Consider the following 20,726-nt stretch of genomic DNA (forward strand, 5'->3'; position numbering starts at 1 on the left):
TTGCTTTAAATAGAAATCATCCCACAGCAACACCTTCTAACTAAGATGCTCTGAAACCACCATAGTCCATATAGAAACAGGAGAGACTAAGAACACACTACCACAAAACACCATTACCTTGGATACACCCGTTGAAATGTTTGCTTGTAACTTGGGAAATAATTCCATTAAAGCCTCCTGGGAAAGTGGCCCTTTGCAGCCACACAAGGATAATCTCTGATAATAGAGATCAGCCAACAGCAACACAGATGGCTCCAGAGGAAACGTTCTGCAACGAGATGTTTATTAGACCCAAACTGCACCATATGCCCCGAGTATCTAGACTATAGTATAAGCCACAGAACATGATCACTGATGAAGAAAATGTAAAAGATAATAGGCAAAAGTCTCATGTGGATATTTAGCTCACTTCATAGATGAAGAATCTGAGGCCTAGCAGTAATGACTGAGCAAGGAAACTCAGCTGGTTGCAGGCAGAGGTAGGAGTAGAATATGCTAGACTCTAAAGTTGCCTCTTCAATCCACATAGTTGTAAATGACAGCCAGATTAAATATATATTGAGTCTTTCTTAAAAAAATACATTATGTACATATGTAATATTTACTAAGTGTCTGTCATGTGCCAGGCAACGAGCTAATGAGGAAAGCAGTAGACAGGAGTGGTCTGACACACAGGCTCTGGGGAAGGGAAGCCCGGGGCTGAATCTAGCCCCATCACTCATCAGCAGTGTAACCTCAGGTAAGTTGCTTAACCTCTCCGTGCCATCCTTATGCAACAAATGTTCATTGAGTACTACTATGTGCTATTGACTTTTCTAGATACTGTAGATATAGCAGTTGACAAAAGACAAACTTCCTCTTCCCGGAACTTAAATTCTAGTAGGGAAAAGTAGCCGACAAGTAAGTATTATGACTATGATGAGTGTCGTGGAGAAGAGTAAACAAGGGGAAAAAGGCTTGATAAAAGACTGGTGTGCAGGGGATTGTGGGGACACGGTGTAGGGGTGAAGAGAAGCACCATCTGATACAGGGGTCCTCCTAAAAAGCAGAGACCAAAGGAAGTGAAAAAGTGAGCTAAAAGGGCATCTGAAAGAAAAGCATTCTAGGCAGAGGGAACTGCAATGCAAAGAGGTGTGCTTGTCTGCAGGAACATCAAGGAGACCAGCTCAGCTGGAACTGAGCTAATGAAGAGTACCTGGAGATGTCAGAAGTAGCCAGGGGTTAGCTCAGACAGAGCCCCAAGGAACATGATGAGGACACTGGATTTTATATGGAGTAAGATGGGATACCTCTTGAGCAAGGTTTCTCTACAGCAGCACTACTGACATTTTGAGCCAGAGAACTCTTGTGGTGGAGGGCAGTGCTGCCCACTGCAGGTGGCTCAGTAGCATCCCTGGCCTCCACCCACCAGATGCTAGTAACAGTTTTCTTCCCCCCACTGTGACAGTCAGAAAGACTCCAGGGTTGCTCCCAGTTGAGAAGCGCAGTACCAGAGGGTGGTGAGCAAAGGAGTGGCACGATCTGTCCTACACTTAGAAGCAGCAGCGCAAGGGCGGAAGAAAGAAGACTCATCAGGAGTTCAGACCAGGGCTTTCTTTGGAGACTTTAGTTCCTCCATCTATAATGATAACAGTACCTACACATCATGGAGTTGTTGTGAAGATTAAATTAAACAATGCACATAATGTGCACATAATAAGGACACAATCAATGCAATTGTTTATTACTATTATTGTATGCATCATCCAACTTAAACTCCACAAGGTGGGATTCCTATTCCTTCCTTTTCCTTTTCTTTACTATTCCTTTTTGAGAGATAATCAAGTTTAAACAGAATGGTTTAAAAAGGGAGACTAGGTAATAGGGTAAATATGGTAATGTCAAAGAACTAATACTCTTTAAAGAAAGTTAATTTAAACCAATGCAATTAACCATGGAGAAATGCCAACTTCACCCACATTTGGAAAGGCAAAGAAATTCCGGATTACTATAGCATCAAAGGAGACCTAATTCCCCTACAGTCTCATCTCAACACAGCAGCCAGAGTGATTCTGTTTAGGTCAAAGTCACTCCACTGTCAAAAATCCTCCCATGGCCTCCCCTTTCATTCAGAGTAAAAGCCAAGGCCCTACGGTGACCTAAGGAGGTCTACAGCCTCCACCTCTGTGTCCTCTTCTCCTACCACCCACTCTTGTGCTCTGCTCAGCCACAATGACCTCTCCTTGCTGCGCAGGCCAGGCACCCACCACCCCCACAGAGCGTCGGCACTCATGTCACCTCCAGGTCTGGAACCCAGGGAGCAGCCCAGGCCACAAGTATCCTCATGGCTTCCTTCCCTCACTGCTTTCTGGCTTCGGCCATCTCGATTTAAAACTGCTGCTTCCCCCTTACCTCTAGACTCTTCCTATCCCCTCACCCTGCTTTGTCTTTCTTCACAGCACTTAGCACCTCCTAACATCCTATATAGTTTACTTATTTATTCTGTTTAGTGCCTCTTCTGGCTGGAACATCAGTTACACAAAGGCAGGGAATTTTGTCTGTTTTACTCACTATGTTTCACAGTGCCTAGAATAGGGCTTTTTACTTGAGAAAAGCAAATGCTTACTTAGTGAATAAAGTGAATGAATAAATCTTTAAAACTCTTGGAAATAGAGTAGACTCCAGAAAAAAAAGCAGCAAGACTTGACTTTTAGAAAAGATACACTGTTAGCTCCCCGCAAATGGCTCTGTGCTACTATCAAAATCAAAGGTTGGCTAAACTATACTTAAAAAGCAAACAAAGAAACCAAACTAACAAAAAAAGAAACGGGATTGTTTCAGAAATGCTGATCATGTCAAGTTGAGGCAGAACAAGAAGAGTGGGAATGTGCATGCTGGAACGACTGAAGAAGTCATGAAAACTCAACACCATGCAATGTTACAGTTGGGAATGATCAGCATTACAAGCCTTCTAAACTTTACAACACCAATCTACACACGCAATAAAACATCCTTTACATAGATGAATCTGTATTTAAAGACTGTGTCAAAAATGTACTTATTTTAACTGGAGGATCTATATTAATTTTAAATTTCACCATGTGAATACAACTCAGTTATAAAATAAATCAAAGTGATTTTCACTGTGTCTAAGATTTCACGAAAATAGAGACTTTTATATTTTATTCATTACTAAGCCAAGTGGAAGATATGTTTACTTACAATACTAAATTCTTCACACGTTCCACAGGAACCAAACGAAGAAGTTTAGAAGATTCTTCCAAACTTAGTAGAGTATTTACAGCTTGACAAAGAACAAATAAGTTTCCTAAGGGCAGAAAAACAGAAGAAACCACATTACTTATTTATTTGACATTGTAACTATCAAATACCTTATTTACCGAATACTTGCTACTTATTAGAAGTTCTTAAAGTGAATTTCTGCCTTCCAAAGAATTATCTGTCAAACATTCGAATATAACAGAAAGAAACAGAAAAGAGAAGTTTCCAAGTCCTTTATTTTACCTTCCTTGAGAAAAATACAGGCTGGGCATGGTGGCTCATACCTGTAATCTCAGCACTTTGGGGGGCTGAGGTGGGAGGACCACTTGAGACTAGAAGTTCAAGATGAGCCTGGGCCACGTAGTAAGATCTCATCTCTATAAAAGATTACAAATTAGCCGGGCGTGGTGGTTCACACCTGTAGTCTCAGCTACTCAGAATGTGGAGGTGGGAGGATTACTTCAGCCTGAGAATAAAAATGTATGTATGTTCCATTAACCAAAATCAGGACCAAGTATAATGGTCCCATTCACTGGTGTTATCAAAACTAGGACTTCTCAGGAGTACAGGCTTGGATTTATCAATAGCTAAGTAAGTATCTTGGTGTAAAACTTATGTTGATTTTATTTCTCAAGTTTGTAAGAAGTCACATATCCAATGGCTAATACCCATAATACATTCAATTAATGATATTATTATTATTATTATTATTATTGAGACAGAATCTTGCTCCATCGCTCAGGCTGGAGTGTAGTGGTGTGATCTCAGCTCACTGCAACCTTCACATCCCGGTTCCAGCGATTCTCTTGCCTGAGCCTCCTAAGTAGCTGAGATTACAGGCGTGTGCCACCATGCCCAGCTAATTTTTGTCTTTTTAGTAGAGATGGGGTTTCACCATGTTGGCCTGGCTGGTCTCAAACTCCTGACCTCAGGTGATCCACCACTTCAGCCTCCCAAAGTCTTGGGATTACAGGCATGAGCCATCATACCCAGCCTTATTTTTTTAAGTAGAGAGCGGGGGTCTCACTATGTTTCCCAGGCTGGTCTTAAACTCCTGGCCTCAAGTGATCTTCCCATCTCAGCCTCCCAAAGTGCTGGGATTACAGGCCTGAGCTATGGTATCCATTTCATCTCTATCCCAGAGGTCAGCAACTATAGTCCACAAGTCAGATCTGGTAGGTGGCTTGTTTCTATATGGACTGCAAGCTAAAAATGTTTTTTACATTTTGCAGGAGTTGTCTAAAAAATATATATATGTGTATGTGTGCCACAAAGACTGAATGTGGCCCACAAGACCTAAAACATTTACTAATTTGGTCGTTTACGAAAAGATTTTGCCAGCCCCTGCTGCTCTAGGCTCTAGAACAGTGCTCCCCAATAGAATTTTCTACAATGGTAAAAGTACTTGTCCTAATATGTCACCATAATGCAGCGTGGTGGCCACCAGCCACATATGGCTACGGAGCACTTGAGAGATAGTGAGTCCACTTTATTCTCTAATATGCCTGCTTACTATCTAACACAGGACGTAGCACATTAATATTAATATTTAAGTGAACGAATGCCTGCTATATACATGTGATTTTAAAAGCAATTATTTGATATTTTGTTTTATTCTAACGCAGAATTTAGCAAATAATTGCTTTTAAACTGCTGTTTGCAGGCCAGTGAGGGAGACATATAAGTATCCAATAGGAAATGGTGTTTTGGGCAGGGCAGTCTAATTCTGCCTGAAGAGTCCTGAAGGCTTTCCTAGAGGTGTTGTGCCTGAGCTGAGTTTTGGAAGATAAGTAAGGGTTCACTGAATGGCAAAGACCTAGAAAGGCCTCCATGCAGAGGAAACACGTGGGCAAAGGCAGCCATACAATTGTAAAAGAATGTGTCTTGCTCAGGGTAAGCAAATGGATTTGCTTGGAGCATAAGGTGTATAGTGGGGGTCAGATACATGTGGGAGACAAGAAATAGGACCTGGTATGGGGCTGAAAAACAAATGGTCTTCTAACCATGGCATCCTTTTGATATGGCCCCTTCGTTATGCTCAAGTCACCGTGACCCAGTCACCACATTATGTGGTACAAGTGAGACATGCCCATCATATCCTCATTTCTTCCGGATTTATCATCTGGAGGTTAAGCCAGAACACAATGTAAGTATTATTCTCTAATATCCCATGTGTTTACAATTACTTTGAGTGTGCCAGAAAAGAAGAAAAGAGAAGAGAACAAATGATGATTGTAACTGACCTTTCCCAAAGTTCCCTTTGTCAACAGTCATGAAGAGTGCCTCTATGAAGCAGGTGACGAGTGGTATTACCTTCTCTTTCTCAAGAGGTCTGTCCAAGAAAAAGAGGAAGGGAAAGTTCAAACTGGCATTCAATGGTTTTTTTCATAGAATAGCAAGGAATGGCAAAACATATTTTAATCAGCATGTTAAGTATCTCTTTCAAAATTAAATAGATTATTTTCTTACCTAATATGAGGTAACACAACAAGGGCTGCCCAAGATTGTGAAAGGTAAGTAGTATCTTTATTTGGGGGTAACTGAATTATAGATAAAAGATAGTCCAATACTGGAAACTGTTTGTTTCCTCCCTTGGATCGAGTCTTCTTCTGCTTTACATAGGATCTGAAGGATTCAAAAAACATGTTTAAAATAACAGAGAATGTAATCACTCTTGCCCTCTGAAGTCTGAAATAAAATTGGGTTCTTAGCATTGTGGAGCACTAGTGGGAAGGAATTGGTGGTGGTGGTTGAGCTAAACAAATGTGAGTCATATACTGAGTTTTCAGTGAGAGGCTTTTTCAACTCCACTGGCTCTACTTCCTTTCACTTCTTTTTTAATTTGCTTTATAACTTAAATCAAGTTTCTTCTGGTTTTAAGCATTATTTCTCAATTTTGTGCTGCTGGGCATGTTTTTGATTGGCAATTCACTGGAATGAACTGACTTCCTCCATTCGCCCTTTCCTTTTTGACATGAATTTTATTACTTTTCCCAAATGTACAATTATGTTGCAAAGTTACTATGATGAAGCTGACAAATATCACTAAAATGATTATGATATATAAGTAATTTTATCCTGCTGCTTTGATCTGATACAGTTGCTCAATGACATTCTGTTTTGAATATCTGTGATTCTGGCACTGTTCTTGTCAGCCTTTTTTTTTTTTTTAAATTTTTGCCAGTGTACTATACCTCAGTCCCATTTGAAAGACAAAAATATAATCAAAAGAAAAAAATCACAGAAATAGTAAGTTAAATGATTTGTTTTACAATTTATCCTCCAACTCCTGTTTGGTTAGCTTGTTATGCAACAGAAGTGGAATATCAGGTTTTTACTCTTGTGCCCTTTTTATCATTAAAATTCACTAAAAAAGTCAAGTAGGGTCAGGAAGGAAAAAAAAAAGAAAAAAAATTCACTAAAAAGCTACATTCTCTTTTGTTTCATACTTACAAGGATGTTTAGTGTTTGGAAATCATGATAGATAATCAAGTTAATTTAATAATCAATTCCTTAAAGTCACCACATCTTGATATACATAGTCTTTTTAGTAATAATCATGACTCAAAAATCTGCAAAAATCTTACAAAATACTGAGATGCTTTAAAAAACAAAAGTGAGTCATCAGTTGCCACGTCACTCCTGTTTTACCAGGCCTGCCATGGCTTCTCCAGTGATGTCCATACTCCTTACGTCATCCTGTAAGGCTCTCTGTGATATGACTCTCGTCCACCTTCATCTCCTCTCATCTCACTCTCCTCCTTGCTCTTTACCCAGAGAGGTTTCTTTCTGTACTTCAAACATGCTGAGCTTATTCCTCTCCCAGAGTCTCTGCAGTTAACTTTTCCTTTTGCCTGGAAAGCTCTCACTCAGATCTTTGCAAGGCTGGATCCTTCCTACCTTAAAATCGGACCAAATGTTCCCTCTCTGGAAAGTAGTAGTGACCCCTCTCTATCCACTATCCCTCTCAATACTGCTTTGTCTTCTTTTATCACGATCTGAAATCAGCTTGCTTATTTGCTTACCTGCCCCATTATATTCCTCTCCCCCAAAGAAGAAACTTTTTTCTTATACCTTGTTGCACCCCAGTGTCCAGTGGCTACACTGTAAGTATATGTCAAACAGCAATAAGTTTATCTTCTAAAGAGTCTTTTCACATTTATTACCGTTAGTGCCTGATACTCTATTTGTCAAATGACAATAAGTTTTCAAAAACTGTCATTTGTCAATTACTCAAAAATAAGTTTCAAAATATTACTCAAAAAATCACTCAAAAATAAGTTTCAAATTATTCAAAAATAAATTTCAAAAATAACTTTCAAATAATTCAAAAATAAGTTTCAAAAACTTATTTGTCAAATGACAATAAGTTTTCAAAAATTGTCATTTGCCAAATGACAGTAAGTTTATCTCCCAAAGAGTCTTTTCAAATTTATTATCTTTATTTATTCTCACAACAAACTGGTGAGATGGGTGGATGGAATGTTACTAGTAACATTCAGACTATGATTTTAAAATCTTCATATAAGGAATCAAGACAAAGGTGACCATTCACACATACCATACCTCTGTGGGGGGTGGCAGAGGGGTGTTTTTGCAGAGAAAGAAACACAGAAGTGGCAGTACTTGACACAAGTTAGCATGTCTAAATTTATTTATTTATTTTAACACACCACCTTTCTGGGAGGATCTGAGATGGCTGAGATGATGGGGTAAGAAAGTCTGACACTCAGTCTCAGTCAGTCCCTTAGCGTCACCTCATGGAAGCCAAACAACAAAGCAGCTTCACCCCACCTGCACAGAACCCAGTTTTGGCATGTGCAAGGAATCTACCTGTTAGAGATCGGCTTGGGTGTTGCCAAATCAAGAGAAAACCTTCAAAGGAATACTTCTGTAGGAGTTACTCACTATCCACTCCTCAGGAATCAGAATTCAATAAATTTAAAAACCAACAAGATTCTGTTGGCATATTTTAATAGAGAAGCAACTTTAAGGTAGACAGAAGATATAAGTAGGAGTTAAGAAGGTGAGTTTGCTGGGCACAGTGGCTCAACCTGTAACCCCAACACTGTGCAAGGCTGAGGTAAGAGGATCACTTGAATTCAGGAGTTTGAGAACAGCCTGGGTAACATAGTGAGACCTTGTCTCTACAAAAATTAAAAAATTAGCAGGGCAAGGAACCATGCATGGCTATGGTTCCAGCTACCTGGGAGGCTCAGGTGAGAGGAGAGCTTGGGCCCTGGAGGTCGAGGTTGCAGTGAGCCATGGTTGTGCCACTGCAATCCAGCCTGGGCAACAGAGCAAGACCTGGTCTCAAAGTAATAACAATAACGAAAAAAACTCCGAAAAAGAAAATAGGTTCCTCCAGAATCTCAAGCTGATCAAACTCAAAAGCTAGCTCTGCTGTGTGACTGTGGGACAGTACCAGGGATGTTCCACCTCCAGGGATGCTTCAAAGTCGAGTACTCAGCACAAACTCAAGGAACGTCCATCAATTCCGCCTCAAAGAAAACCACAAACGCAACAACAGGTCTAACTACTCCAAGAGAAATAAGAAGAGTAAGCATAAAAACAAAGGAATGACAAGGGAACTTGTTTTCTAAGCCACAATTTCGAGACGGATACCCACTTAACTATTTGAGAAATGATAAGATGAATCTTCTCATGTATGTAAATAGCTTTGTTTTTAACTTCTAAAGGATATGCCATTTTGAACGAAATTAAGAAAGTAATCCATGACACTTAACAACTGAAACAATACAAAGGTATATAATTTAAAAATGAATAGTCACTTATTTTCTCTTCTTACCATCCTCCTGAAATTAACAAAGTTAACAGTTTTGTGCATCCTTGGGGAGATGTCAATTCTCCCCAAATTGGTCAATAGGTTTAATGCAATTCCTAACAAAATCTCAGTAAGATTTTTTTTTGTAGATATTGACAAGCTCATTCTAAAATTTATAGAGAAAGGCAAAGGACCAGGAATAGCTAAAACAAATTTGAAAAAGAATAAACCAAGAGGACTTTTATTTAAAGAATTCAAGATTTCTTTTACATCAATAGTAATAAGACAGTGTGGTATTGAAAGAGGACAGACACACAGATCAATGGAACGAAACAGAGAACTCAGAAGTAGACCCACACATATACACTCAACTGTGTTAAAAGCAGTTCAACAAGAAAAAATAGCCTTTTTAGCAAATATTGCCAGAGCAACTGGACATCTCTAGGTAAAAAAGGAAACTTAATCTAACTTCAAAACTTTACACAAAAATGAACTCAAAATGGATCATGGACTTAAATGTAAAACATAAAATAACAAAACTTTTACGAAAAAGCAATAGGAGAAAATCTTTGGGATCCAAGACTAGGCAGAGTTCTTAGACTTGACACCAGAGCATTACGTATGAAAGAAAAATTTAATAAATTGAACCTCATGGAAATTTAAAACTTTGCTCTGTAACAAAAATTTAAGGAATAAAGACAAGCTACCAGAAGAGGAGAAGATATTGCTAAATCACATTTCTGACAAAAGGATTTATATCTAAACCGAACAATAAAGAAACACGCCAGTTAGAAAATAGGCTAAAGAAATGAATGGATAGATATTTCACTATAGAAGATACAGAGATGGCAAATAAGCACATGAAAAGATGCTTCGATATCCTTAGCCATTGGGGAAATGCAAATTAGAACTATAGTGAGATACTACTACATCCTGATCAGACTGGTAAAAATAGAAAATAGTGATAAATACCAACGGCTGGTGAGAATGCAGAGAAACTCAATCACTCATATATGGGTGGCAGGTATGTAAAATGGCACAGTCACTCTGAAAAACTGTTTGGCACTTCTCACAAAACTTAACATGTACTTATCATAGAACCCAACAATTTCATTTTGGGGCAATTATCTCAGAGAAATGAAAGCATGAATATTCATAACAGCTTTATTCATAATAGACTCAAACTGGAAATGACCTAAAATGTCCTTCAACAAGTGAATTTTTAACAAACTATGCTATATCCAAACCAAAGAATGCTACAGTACTCAGCAATTGAAAGGAATGAATTACTGATCAACACAACTTGGATGAGTCTCAAGGGAATTATGTGGAGTAAAAAAAGCAATCTCAAATGGTATACTGTATAATTCCACTTACATAATATTCTTGAACTGACAAAATTATACAAACAATTAACAGATTAGTGGGTGCCAGAGGCTAGGGATGGATGGAACGAGAGAGGAAGGAGGACTGTGGTTATTAAAAGGTAGCATGAGGAATACTCATGGTGAGGGAACAGTTCCGTATATTCACTCCAGTGGTGGTTATAATCAACACGTGATAAAACTGCATACAACTATATATCCATCTATGTGTACACACTCAGATGAGTGCACATACAACTGATGAAATCTGATTAAGATTGGTGGATCGCACCAATGTCAATTCTACAGTTGTGATACTGCAATATGTTTATGCCAGATGCGCTAATGGGGAAAATTGAGCAAAGAGAATAGGAAACCTCTCTGTACTGTTTCTTGCAACTGCATATGAATCCACAATAATTTTTAAATAAATGGTTAAAAAAAAATTAATAGTCACCTTTTTCTTTCCCTTACCATCCTTCTGAGGTAAACAAAGTTAACAGGTTTGTGTATCCTTCCGTGTTTTCCTATGTTCATACACACTTTTTGCTTTACCTTGCAAAATGAGATCATACTATATACACTATGTGTGTAGCTCTACAACTTGCTTTCTTCACACAATTTATCATCGACATCTTTCCAGTTACATATAGATCTTCATTTCTTTACAGTATTCTTGATATATTTAAATGGGTAATCTCATCATCATTACAGGAATAAAAACATAGAACTTACCCCACCATCTGCGGTGAGAAAACCAGAGGGTACTTTTCAATTGCCATTGAGCCAGCAGTGGGAGGTGCTGCTTTGTTCAGAATGAGCTTGGCCAGAATGGCCAGAGCTTCGTCTTTGACTACGGTGTCATCAATTAAGAAGCAATTCACAATATATGAGAGAAAGCTTGGTAGAAAAAGCTAAATTTAAGAAAAGAAAATTTAAAAATCACACTTATTAACAGATATAATAAAGAGAAGGTTCTAACAATTCAAAACACTAGACCAAAAACAAAGGATCAGGAATCACAATGGCATTAGACCTCTACACAGGAACAATGGAAGCTAAAGACTCTACAGCCATGTCTTAAAAACTGAGGAGGGATGACTTAGAATCTAGAATTCTATAGCCTGCCTACTAATAATGCAGTGTGAGGAGATAATAAAGACATTTCAGATGTATTAAACCTCAATATTTTATCTCCATTAACCCTCCCCACCTCCAAGAAATTATGAAAAATAAATTCCATCAAAATTAGAGACTAAACTATAACAAGAGAAAAACACGGTACCCAGGAAACAAAAGAGAAGCAAAAGGAAGTCCCAATACAACATTTGTGCAGTGGGCAGAGAAAGCAATGCATTTAGACTGGACTTGCTCCAGGAGGAATGTCTCCAACAAAGAAGAAAAGAAAAACTGAGCTGCTAAATTATCTGACAGTTTTGTCATGTGAAGGACATTTACAACGCTGCTGGAAGACAGACTCATTGGCCAGCTATTCAAAGAAAACAATTTCCAGTTTTTAAAGAATGAGGCAATTATAAACTCTAAGAAAAATGAGGCTGGGTGCAGTGGCTCATGCCTGCAATCCCAGCACTTTGAGAGGCTGAGGCAGGAGGATCACCTGAGGTCAGGAGTTCGAGACCAGCCTGGCCAACATGGTGAAACCCTGTCTCTACTAAAGATACAAAAATTAGCCAGGCATGGTGGCACATGACTGTAATCCCAGCTACCCAGAAGCCTGAAGCAGGAGAATCACTTGAACACAGTAGGCGGATGTTGCAGTGAGCAGAGATTGCACCAGTGCACCCCAGCCTGGGCAACAGAGCAAGACTCTGTCTCAACGAAGAAAAAAGAAAAATGAGAAGGTATACAGAAAGGATATGTAATCATGAAATACTCCTTGTTTATATAAGTATATGGTGAATATGGATTCAGCCATATTCTTTTTTTTTTTACAGTATTCTTTATACATTAAGAATCAAGAAGGTAAACCCTCAGAAGGTTTACTCAATGCTAAATTTGGGATATAATTCTATTGGGAGCATAAGAGATATAAAAGAACTAAAATCCATCTACCATGGGAGGAAGTCTACACATGAAAACTAAAACTAGCAAACCAAGGTAAAGCAGTACATTCAGATGATTTAAAAGCATAAAGTAAATACAAGAAAAAATAGCTACAAATCATTAAATGTGATGGCTGCTAATAAGATGGGAATAGAAAAAAATGACTGCCATTTAGCCTGGTTTGACTTTCTAAACTACATACAAATATGTAGTATTCAGGTAAAAATAGATTAATTAAAAAAAAACAAACGAACAAATGAAACAAGAGAAAGGAAAAAGCCAGCTGCTAAAAGAAACAGAGTGAGCTAAAGAGTCTTTATGGAGCAGAAAGACAGATCTAGGACACATGCAAAAGTGTTCTTTTTAGGCAAATGAGAATATGTATTATTAAAGGCTAAAAGGAAGAATATTGAGAGGACAGATACAGAGACATGTTTCCATGAAGTATACTGTAGGGTTACTAGTAAGGAGGAAGTGCAACTATTTGATGGGGAGAAGGAGAAAGGAATAAAATAAATTCAGGATTAGATGAGAACTATATCTACCTCACTCAGTTATCTATTTTGGAGCAATGAAATCAATTTGCAAACTTCCGCCACTGCAAATTGTTTCACAAACTATTTTCTAGGCTTCAAATTCACAGAAAATTTCTTAAATTGTTTTTTCAATTTTACCACATGGTTCTGTAACTACCTAAAGGATTATTTTTTTTTAAAAAAAAGGTATCTAGAATTGAATATAACTTATTTAAAAAATATATTGGCTAAAACATCAATCACTTATCCTGTTCCTCTCAAAAAAAAAGGAAATAACACAATTTCAAATCTGATCACTTTTTTGTGACAGATCTGTTTTTAAAAATACTCCGAACCTGGTATCTTGCTTACCTGCTCAAACTGCTTCATAGCAAACATGACTTCAGAAAAACTGAAAATTAAGTGTTTTTCAAATTTGCTCTCAAATATCTGTGGACCAAGGTAAAAAAAATATTAATGTAAGTACACAGAGAATACCCTCCCCATTCCCCTAGCAAGCAGCTATAGAAGGGAATGGCAGGCACACTTCACTCAGTGCTCTGTCCAAATGCCCAGCCATCTCCAAAGGTGCTTCCACAGATACAAAGGGCTTCTGCTGAATACACAGGGCTCTGCCTGAAGGCTTGTCAACTCTTGGCCAGCTACAGTGAATTATGAAAGGGCAGACAGTATGACTGTGTATCTTCCCTCAAGGTGTACTGCTGTACTCCATTAAGCTAGAAAGAACTTAGCTGACCTTCCTGTTTTCACTCTCACTTCCAAATTCACTAATATCTCATCAAATCATATCCCTGCTTGGAATGCTTTCAGGGTCCTCCACTACCTGCAACATAAAACCCAACTTCACTTTTCAAAGCCAAGCAGAGTTTTGCTGATATCATAGGACACTCCCTCATGTGTCCATGTGCCTAGACTACAACATTTATGAACATATGTCTTTCCTGTTCCCTCTCCTAGTGTTTTTTAACCCCACTTCTGACTGGCAGATAACTTTTCAACCTTCAAGGACGATCCCAAATACAAGTCCTTTGAGAAGCTTTCTCTGTTCCTCAACCCCAGACAGAATTTAATAGTTATAATTCAACATATCCCCACTAGACACATTCACTAGACTGTAACTACTCGGTTCCAGGCTCTATTTTTCCAACAACTGTCAAAATCTACAGGCATCAGTGTTCATCCTGGAATACCCAGCTCATACCCAGCACACAGTAAGCGCTACATGTTTGCAGAACATGCGAAGATTTAGCTTTTGACACACTTTATTTTGCTTATTTGCTATATAAATGTAGCTTTTATCACACTTTATTTTGCTTATTTACATTACTGCATGCAATTCCTATCTCCTTAACAGGACTGTAAATTCCCTGAGGGCAGAGCCTTTGCCACACTTCACTCTATCACTCAGAAGGTTTACTCAGTGCTAAACCTGTTATTAACCGCTCAATTAATATTTGTTGAAGTAAATTACTTTTTCTATGGTTTCTTTGATGAGGGTCTCTGGCAAGGAAACATTTTCACCCAGGATCAAAGCAGAAATTACATACAAGAGGGTCTCCCAGCAAGACACAGAGAGACTGGTTACTTGCAGTGTTTGAGATAAAACCTGCAAAAAGAAAAAACAATGCATCCTCAGCAATCAGCTTTTCAAAAACAGACTCTCGCGCATTTAAGTTGGGAACTCACCTTACAGACATCAGCAGGTGTGGTTATCTTTGCTCCACTTCCATGTTTTACAAGTATAAGGTATGTTTCCAACAACCTTTTAATCTGTTCAGAACTTTCACAACAGTTAGTTTTTGTTACTTTTGTATGTAGGTCCAATAGCGATTCCTGCAAACAAAGAATTTAACAGGGAGAATAACTATAAAATATCAAACGTAACTGTTAATTCAGTAATGAAAACTGTGTGACATTCTTTTGCTTTGGAAGAAAAAGATACATTTACCAGGAGTTACTAATGGTAACAGCTAACATTGACTGAGTGTCTTGTTCTAAGTTCTTTACAAGTATTGACTCAGCATCCTCACAGCAACCCAGAGGGAGAGAATATTATTACCCCCATGTATTAGATGAAGAGACTGAAGAATCGAGATTTCAAGTAATTTTCAAAGTCACACTAGCAGTCAGTGGAAGAGCCAAGACTCAAATAGACAGCCTGGCTCCAGAGCCTTCTACTGCATCTTAAGATGACATATCAAATAAAAAAAATAGCACAGGGGGTGGAGGGAAGGAAAATTTTAATTCGTGTATAGAAGTATAAATAAAACAATTATAAAATGCAACTTCTAGGAGTGCTTTGCAAAACTAAGAACAGCAACAGTAAATTCTTAGATGCCTTATCAAAATCCCATCCTTAAAAATTAGAACTCACTTGCAAACATTCAAAAAATGTACCAAAATGTTCCTTGGAGATGTAGGATACAGTGGATTTGACCATGTTTTTGAGTGTTTCTCCAATTAAAATCCATGGTAGTTGAGTTTCGGTTTCAGTGACAGGTCCTAGCTTTCGCAAAATTAGCTTCACTGCCTGTGGGAATACAAGTGATTAACATTGATATATAAACTCTTATTTTCAAGCACTGCTCTGGGAGTCACCACTCTGATTACATTAGCTACCTTAAAAATCAGGTTTGGAATAGTCAAGGATATGACAACTTTGATGGTTAATGTGTCCCAAAAGGAACTTCTGAACTAGGATGGGAATTTTATCATTACAACTGTTCCCTCCCCACCTACCTTTGCCCATTAATCAATTTCTTATCCCCTAGCATCTAAGATGAAGACGACAATGACTCTGTAAGTAATACCTCACTGTCCAAGGCCTACATTGGATAAGCATTTTTACTGAATACCCAATGCTCCCCAGCGAGTGCTTTCTATCTACTAGGCTGTCCTCTCTCCATATCATTTGCCTCATTTTTTTCTACTTTCTGTTTAATCCATCCACACAAACTCTAAGCACCCCACCCCTTGTGTACCTGGCCTGTACAGGAATGAAACATATTTCTAACTCCTTTGCACATTTCAAAGAGCAACTGTCCAACGCCTTCGACTTTTTCTGGATGTTTATCAAGATCAAGAAACATTAAATTGAAAAGTGCATTTTTATCCGAGACCTAAAATGTAAAGAAGAAATGGAAAATTATATTTACAAACATAAACATATCCAAATGAAGAACTCTTCTTTGCTATTCTACATATTCTTATTTAAATATACTTAGGAGAAAATTGTGAAAGGGTCAGATATTTGTAATGATTTCAAACTACTAAAATAGTGTATTCTCACTTGGAATGTCACATAAAAGAGTGAATTCATTGGTATTATATAGGAAGGTATGTACTACAAAAAAACTACAGAAGTCAACATTTTATCTTTTCAAGTAAATAAATTTGCATTTTGTATTGTATATAGTAAAATATTTGTATTTTATGAAATAAAAGACATTTAATATCAGTGTTTTTGGTTCATTACAAAAACCCTCTAAAATTTACTATGAACATTTTATACAAACACAAATGACACTATGCTACCAGTTACTTCCAGGAAACTATTAGAAAAATTCTTATTAATGTCACAGCTCATGTATTTACTGACTTGAATTAGAGGGTATTTTTGATATATACACACTGAAAGCTACCACAAATCTAAATAACAATAGTGACCCAAATTAGATCATATCAATTTATGAGCAACAAATAAAGCTTACTGTGAGATAAATTCAAAATAGTAACAGATTTCTGTTAAGTATATAGATGGATACATACATAAAATTAGTACATAATAACCACATTTTTAAAAGATATCTACTTCTATTCGTCAATTATTATTATTATTGTGTGTGTGTGTGTGTGTGTGTGTGTGTGTGTGTGTGACATGGAGTCTCACTCTGTCGCACAGGCTAAAGTGCAGTGGTGTGATCTCAGCTTACTGCAACTTCCACCTCCTAGGCTCAAGCAATTCTCATGTCTCAGCCTTCAGAGCTGGAGTACAGGTGCACGCCACCACGCCTGGCTAATTTTTGTATTTTTAGTAGAGACGGGGTTTTGCCATGTTGGTCAGGCTGGTCTTGAACTCCTGACCTCAGGTGATCTGCCCACCTCAGCCTCCCAAAGTGTTGGGATTATAGCCATGAGCCACTGCATCCGGCCTATTCATCAGATTCTTGATGATTAACTAGCAGCAAACACATAAAAGATCAGACTAACCTTTCTCATCAAAAAAGTAAAACTTTCAGCAGCAAAATTTCTTATATGTAGTTTTTTATGAGCCAGGAGTGTGCTGTACATGCTATACATGAAAAAAAGATATATTTAATTAATCATATAATGTTAATAAATACATACTACATGTCAACAATATGGGCAACAATGTGCTAGGTATGCAAGGAATACACAGCAGGCATCAAACAAATTTAAAATCTCATTCATTTATGAAGACACCCACATGTTGAAAAAAAGACTTGAAGACCACAGACATTAAGAGTCCTAGGACTGGGGGTACTGGTTTTGCAAACAAGACTCCATGAAAAGTTGAACCTTGTAATGAGCTCTAAATGACAGAAGAATTGGGTGGGGACTGCAGTTCATATTATTAGTACAAAAGCGAGAGCAAAGATGAGGCAGCTGGAAATGATCATGGTCATGAGACAAGGAGGATGGTCCATCTAAAAGAGGAAAGATGATATAGCAGAGGAGGGCAGCTGTGGACAAAGCTGCTTAAGTAGACACGTCTAGCTTACATCTATGTAACACTTACTCTGTGTTACTCCATTTAATCAGCACAATATCTCTATGGGATGGGTACTATTATAATCCCCATTCTACAGATAATGAAAGTGAGACAGAAAGCATAAGCAACCCTCTCAAGGTCAAGCAGCCATAGATCTATAACTAAATACTTTACTTATATATAATCACATTGTTAAATTTGGTCTCCCTAATGATAGAAGCATATCAAATATATCTCTCCTATTTTTGCCATAACCCCAGTACCTAATAGTTCCTTGCTGATAGCAGGTGCTAATAAATGTCGGCTGAATGAGAAATGACTATTTTCAGAAAGATTAACTTGGCAGCAATATACAGGATAAAATAAAGGAGGAATGAAGAGTCTGGTAATTCAATTAGAAAGCTGCTCAAGTCATATGAGCTTGGGTTAACAGGCATGAAAGAGACTAGGAGAGGGAAATGGCAAGGGATGAACCCAACAGACATTCAGGAGTCCCTGCAATGAAGCTGAAGACCTTAACAGCGGTCCATAGGGCCCATGACGATCTGATCCCTTATTACTGATTCTCTGACATCACTTAGCTACTCTCACCCTTACACAGGCTATTTGGCCACCTATGACTTCTTGCTGGGCATATGCCCAAGATGTTCTCTTCCTGCTAAAATGTAAACTTTGTGAGAAGAGGGGATTTTTATCTGTTTTATCAGTGACTGTATCTCAAGTGCATGACATATGGACAGTGTCCAATAAATAGTCACTGAGTGAATGCGTGAATGGCAGAATCAAGAGGATTTGGAGACCTCTGAAGACAACTGGGTCAAAGATGCCTCTGATATGCCAAAACTCAGAGACAGGAAGAATGTCAGTACTAATGATAGAAAATGGGCAACCAAACAGGGCCTGGCATATGGTAGATACTCAACGCCTATTTACTGAACACATGAATGAATGTACAGGTAAGAAGAGTTGGTTTAACAGTAAAGTGTTGAGTTCAGTTTCGCTAATACTCAAGTGAAAGTAGCCAGGCTGCTGAAGTTGTCATACTGAAAGCAAATAAATTTAGAACTGGAGAGCCTGACTTAGGAGACATAAAAGTGGCAGCTTTTTGACAGCGGAAGTCATAAAACTAAATCAACTATTCCCCGAAGACCTTGGTGGTTATTTAATGAAATAATATTGGTTTCTAACATATTTTACCAAAAGCTTCATAGGGAACTAGTAAAAGCTGGAAAAGATTTCTTTATCTTTCTTCATTCAAAGTTCCTAAAAGAGAAGGGTGGGCTGGGTGAAAGGGGTGCATGAAACAAAGTCAACTGTCCCATACCACACACACCATTTACTGGGGGATAAAGGGGATTATGATTGATATTAAACATTCCTGTGGCAATGATAGAACATGGAAACCATCAGAAGACCAAGTGGAAAATCTCATCAAATCCCAGACTTAAGCAGACAACAGACAATCTTTGCCTTACTTTAAATAAAAGGCTACTACGAAATTCATTCTCTTTCCTTGTCCACATTTACTCACAAATACTGAGTGCCTCTTTCAGCTTAGTAAATACCAGTGGCTAGGGAAATGCCAATGTTTAAAACAGCATTCTTAACCTGTCTTAAACCTCCCTTAAACCTGTTCACATGTTCACAGGTGTACAGAGGACAGCAATACATTATAACTAAACAAGTCCAGCAAAAGTTTTGGGACATAAGTGGTTAAAAATGCCAACAGGATAGAGAGTACAAAGTTTTATTAATACTTCTGGTGAACATGCCTGTTTGTGGAGGCTGCAGGGCCTAAGTCAGGCCTTCATGCGTAGGTCAACTTTCAGTAGCTGGAGAAGAGAGATGGTCATGGCAACTTAAGACTGGCAGACTAGACTGTGGAGCACTGTGGCTGGAGAATCAACTTTGTACATGGACACAATCAGGCACTGAGCTGGCAAAGCAGTCTGGAGTCAGATAGAAGCCAGGAAAAAAGCAGCAGGCAATTAAAAAAACATACTAGAGAGAGAAAGGGGTCACCTGTATATACTGGACATGTCCTTCACCATCAGTCTCCACAGGTACTTGTAAAGATATGACAATGAGGTGAAAGCCCATTCTAACAACTCTGTGTCCTGAGTCTCCAGGATTGAGGTGATAGTCAAAAAAAACTCTGGGAAGTGTGGGTAGAAGTCCGTCTGCAGATCTCGTGCCAACTGTACAACCAAACTGGTTTAAAAAAAGAAGCAACTGATTATGCCGATTTTGTTAAAAGGCTGCAAATCTACTTAATGATAGTAAGTGGCCTATGATCATAGGATTAATTAAATAAAAACACTTCTAAGTCAAGTCTGAAAATATATACAATTCTTTAAATCTTAAGAGCTCAGCAAAGAAATCAGGCAAGCAGTTACATTCCATCACAAGTTGTAGCCAACTGTTCCTACAGTGTCAAAGAAAAATAGGATTATTTTAGGAGTATGTAACAAATGCAAAATTATACCGCCAAGATTCTGCTTTATGGTAATGTACCCATTCCTAACAGAAAAGGAAAATCCTTCTTGTTTCTAAATTATGAACACCTGATCTGAGGCATATGTAGCTTTGAAACATGGTCTTTCTTAAAATTCAGACAAATATAGTTATGAGCTTTCTCTCAAGATGCTACTTACTCCAAAAGAGGTTGATAGGCAAAACTGTTCTTAAGTTGCAGATGAGTCTTCAAACTCTGAACTATCTCGTTTTGATGATAGACCAACTGATTGAATGATTGGCATTTGTCAATAACTTCTTTGTAAAATTTCCCTGAGTGGGAGAAAAAAAATATATGTTCTTTTCGATCACACCACTATTCAGCTATATGGAACATATAAAGTGCAAACTACGGGTGAATAAAATAGAAACAAAATAGAAAATACCAAAGTGTTCCGTGAGGTTTAATTCTCTCCATTTCAGCAGACCCTCAAAAAAGTAGGTTTCAACCTCCTGTCAAGATTAAAGAA

The 20,726-nt window shown here is 38.0% G+C and overlaps 1 protein-coding gene across 1 annotated transcript in view; it reads right to left on the reverse strand.

Moving 5' to 3' along the window:
* Positions 1-20,726, reverse strand: part of UTP20 (UTP20 small subunit processome component) — a 115,814-nt gene that overhangs the window by 89,708 nt on the left and 5,380 nt on the right. The window contains exons 3-16 of the mRNA XM_064379927.1: positions 20,643-20,709; positions 20,397-20,529; positions 19,765-19,953; positions 17,220-17,301; positions 15,992-16,129; positions 15,385-15,540; positions 14,697-14,843; positions 14,482-14,616; positions 13,362-13,439; positions 11,146-11,324; positions 5,731-5,886; positions 5,505-5,593; positions 3,202-3,307; positions 118-268 (exon numbers count right to left, since the gene is read on the reverse strand). Of these exons, the coding sequence (XP_064235997.1) occupies positions 118-268; positions 3,202-3,307; positions 5,505-5,593; positions 5,731-5,886; positions 11,146-11,324; positions 13,362-13,439; positions 14,482-14,616; positions 14,697-14,843; positions 15,385-15,540; positions 15,992-16,129; positions 17,220-17,301; positions 19,765-19,953; positions 20,397-20,529; positions 20,643-20,709 (1,806 nt within the window). The remainder of the gene's footprint in view (positions 1-117; positions 269-3,201; positions 3,308-5,504; positions 5,594-5,730; positions 5,887-11,145; positions 11,325-13,361; positions 13,440-14,481; positions 14,617-14,696; positions 14,844-15,384; positions 15,541-15,991; positions 16,130-17,219; positions 17,302-19,764; positions 19,954-20,396; positions 20,530-20,642; positions 20,710-20,726) is intronic.

The sequence above is a fragment of the Aotus nancymaae genome, unplaced genomic scaffold (assembly GCF_030222135.1).
Source record: "Aotus nancymaae isolate 86718 unplaced genomic scaffold, 86718_ANA_hifiasm-v0.15.2.pri h1tg000021l, whole genome shotgun sequence".
Lineage (NCBI taxonomy): Eukaryota > Metazoa > Chordata > Mammalia > Primates > Aotidae > Aotus > Aotus nancymaae.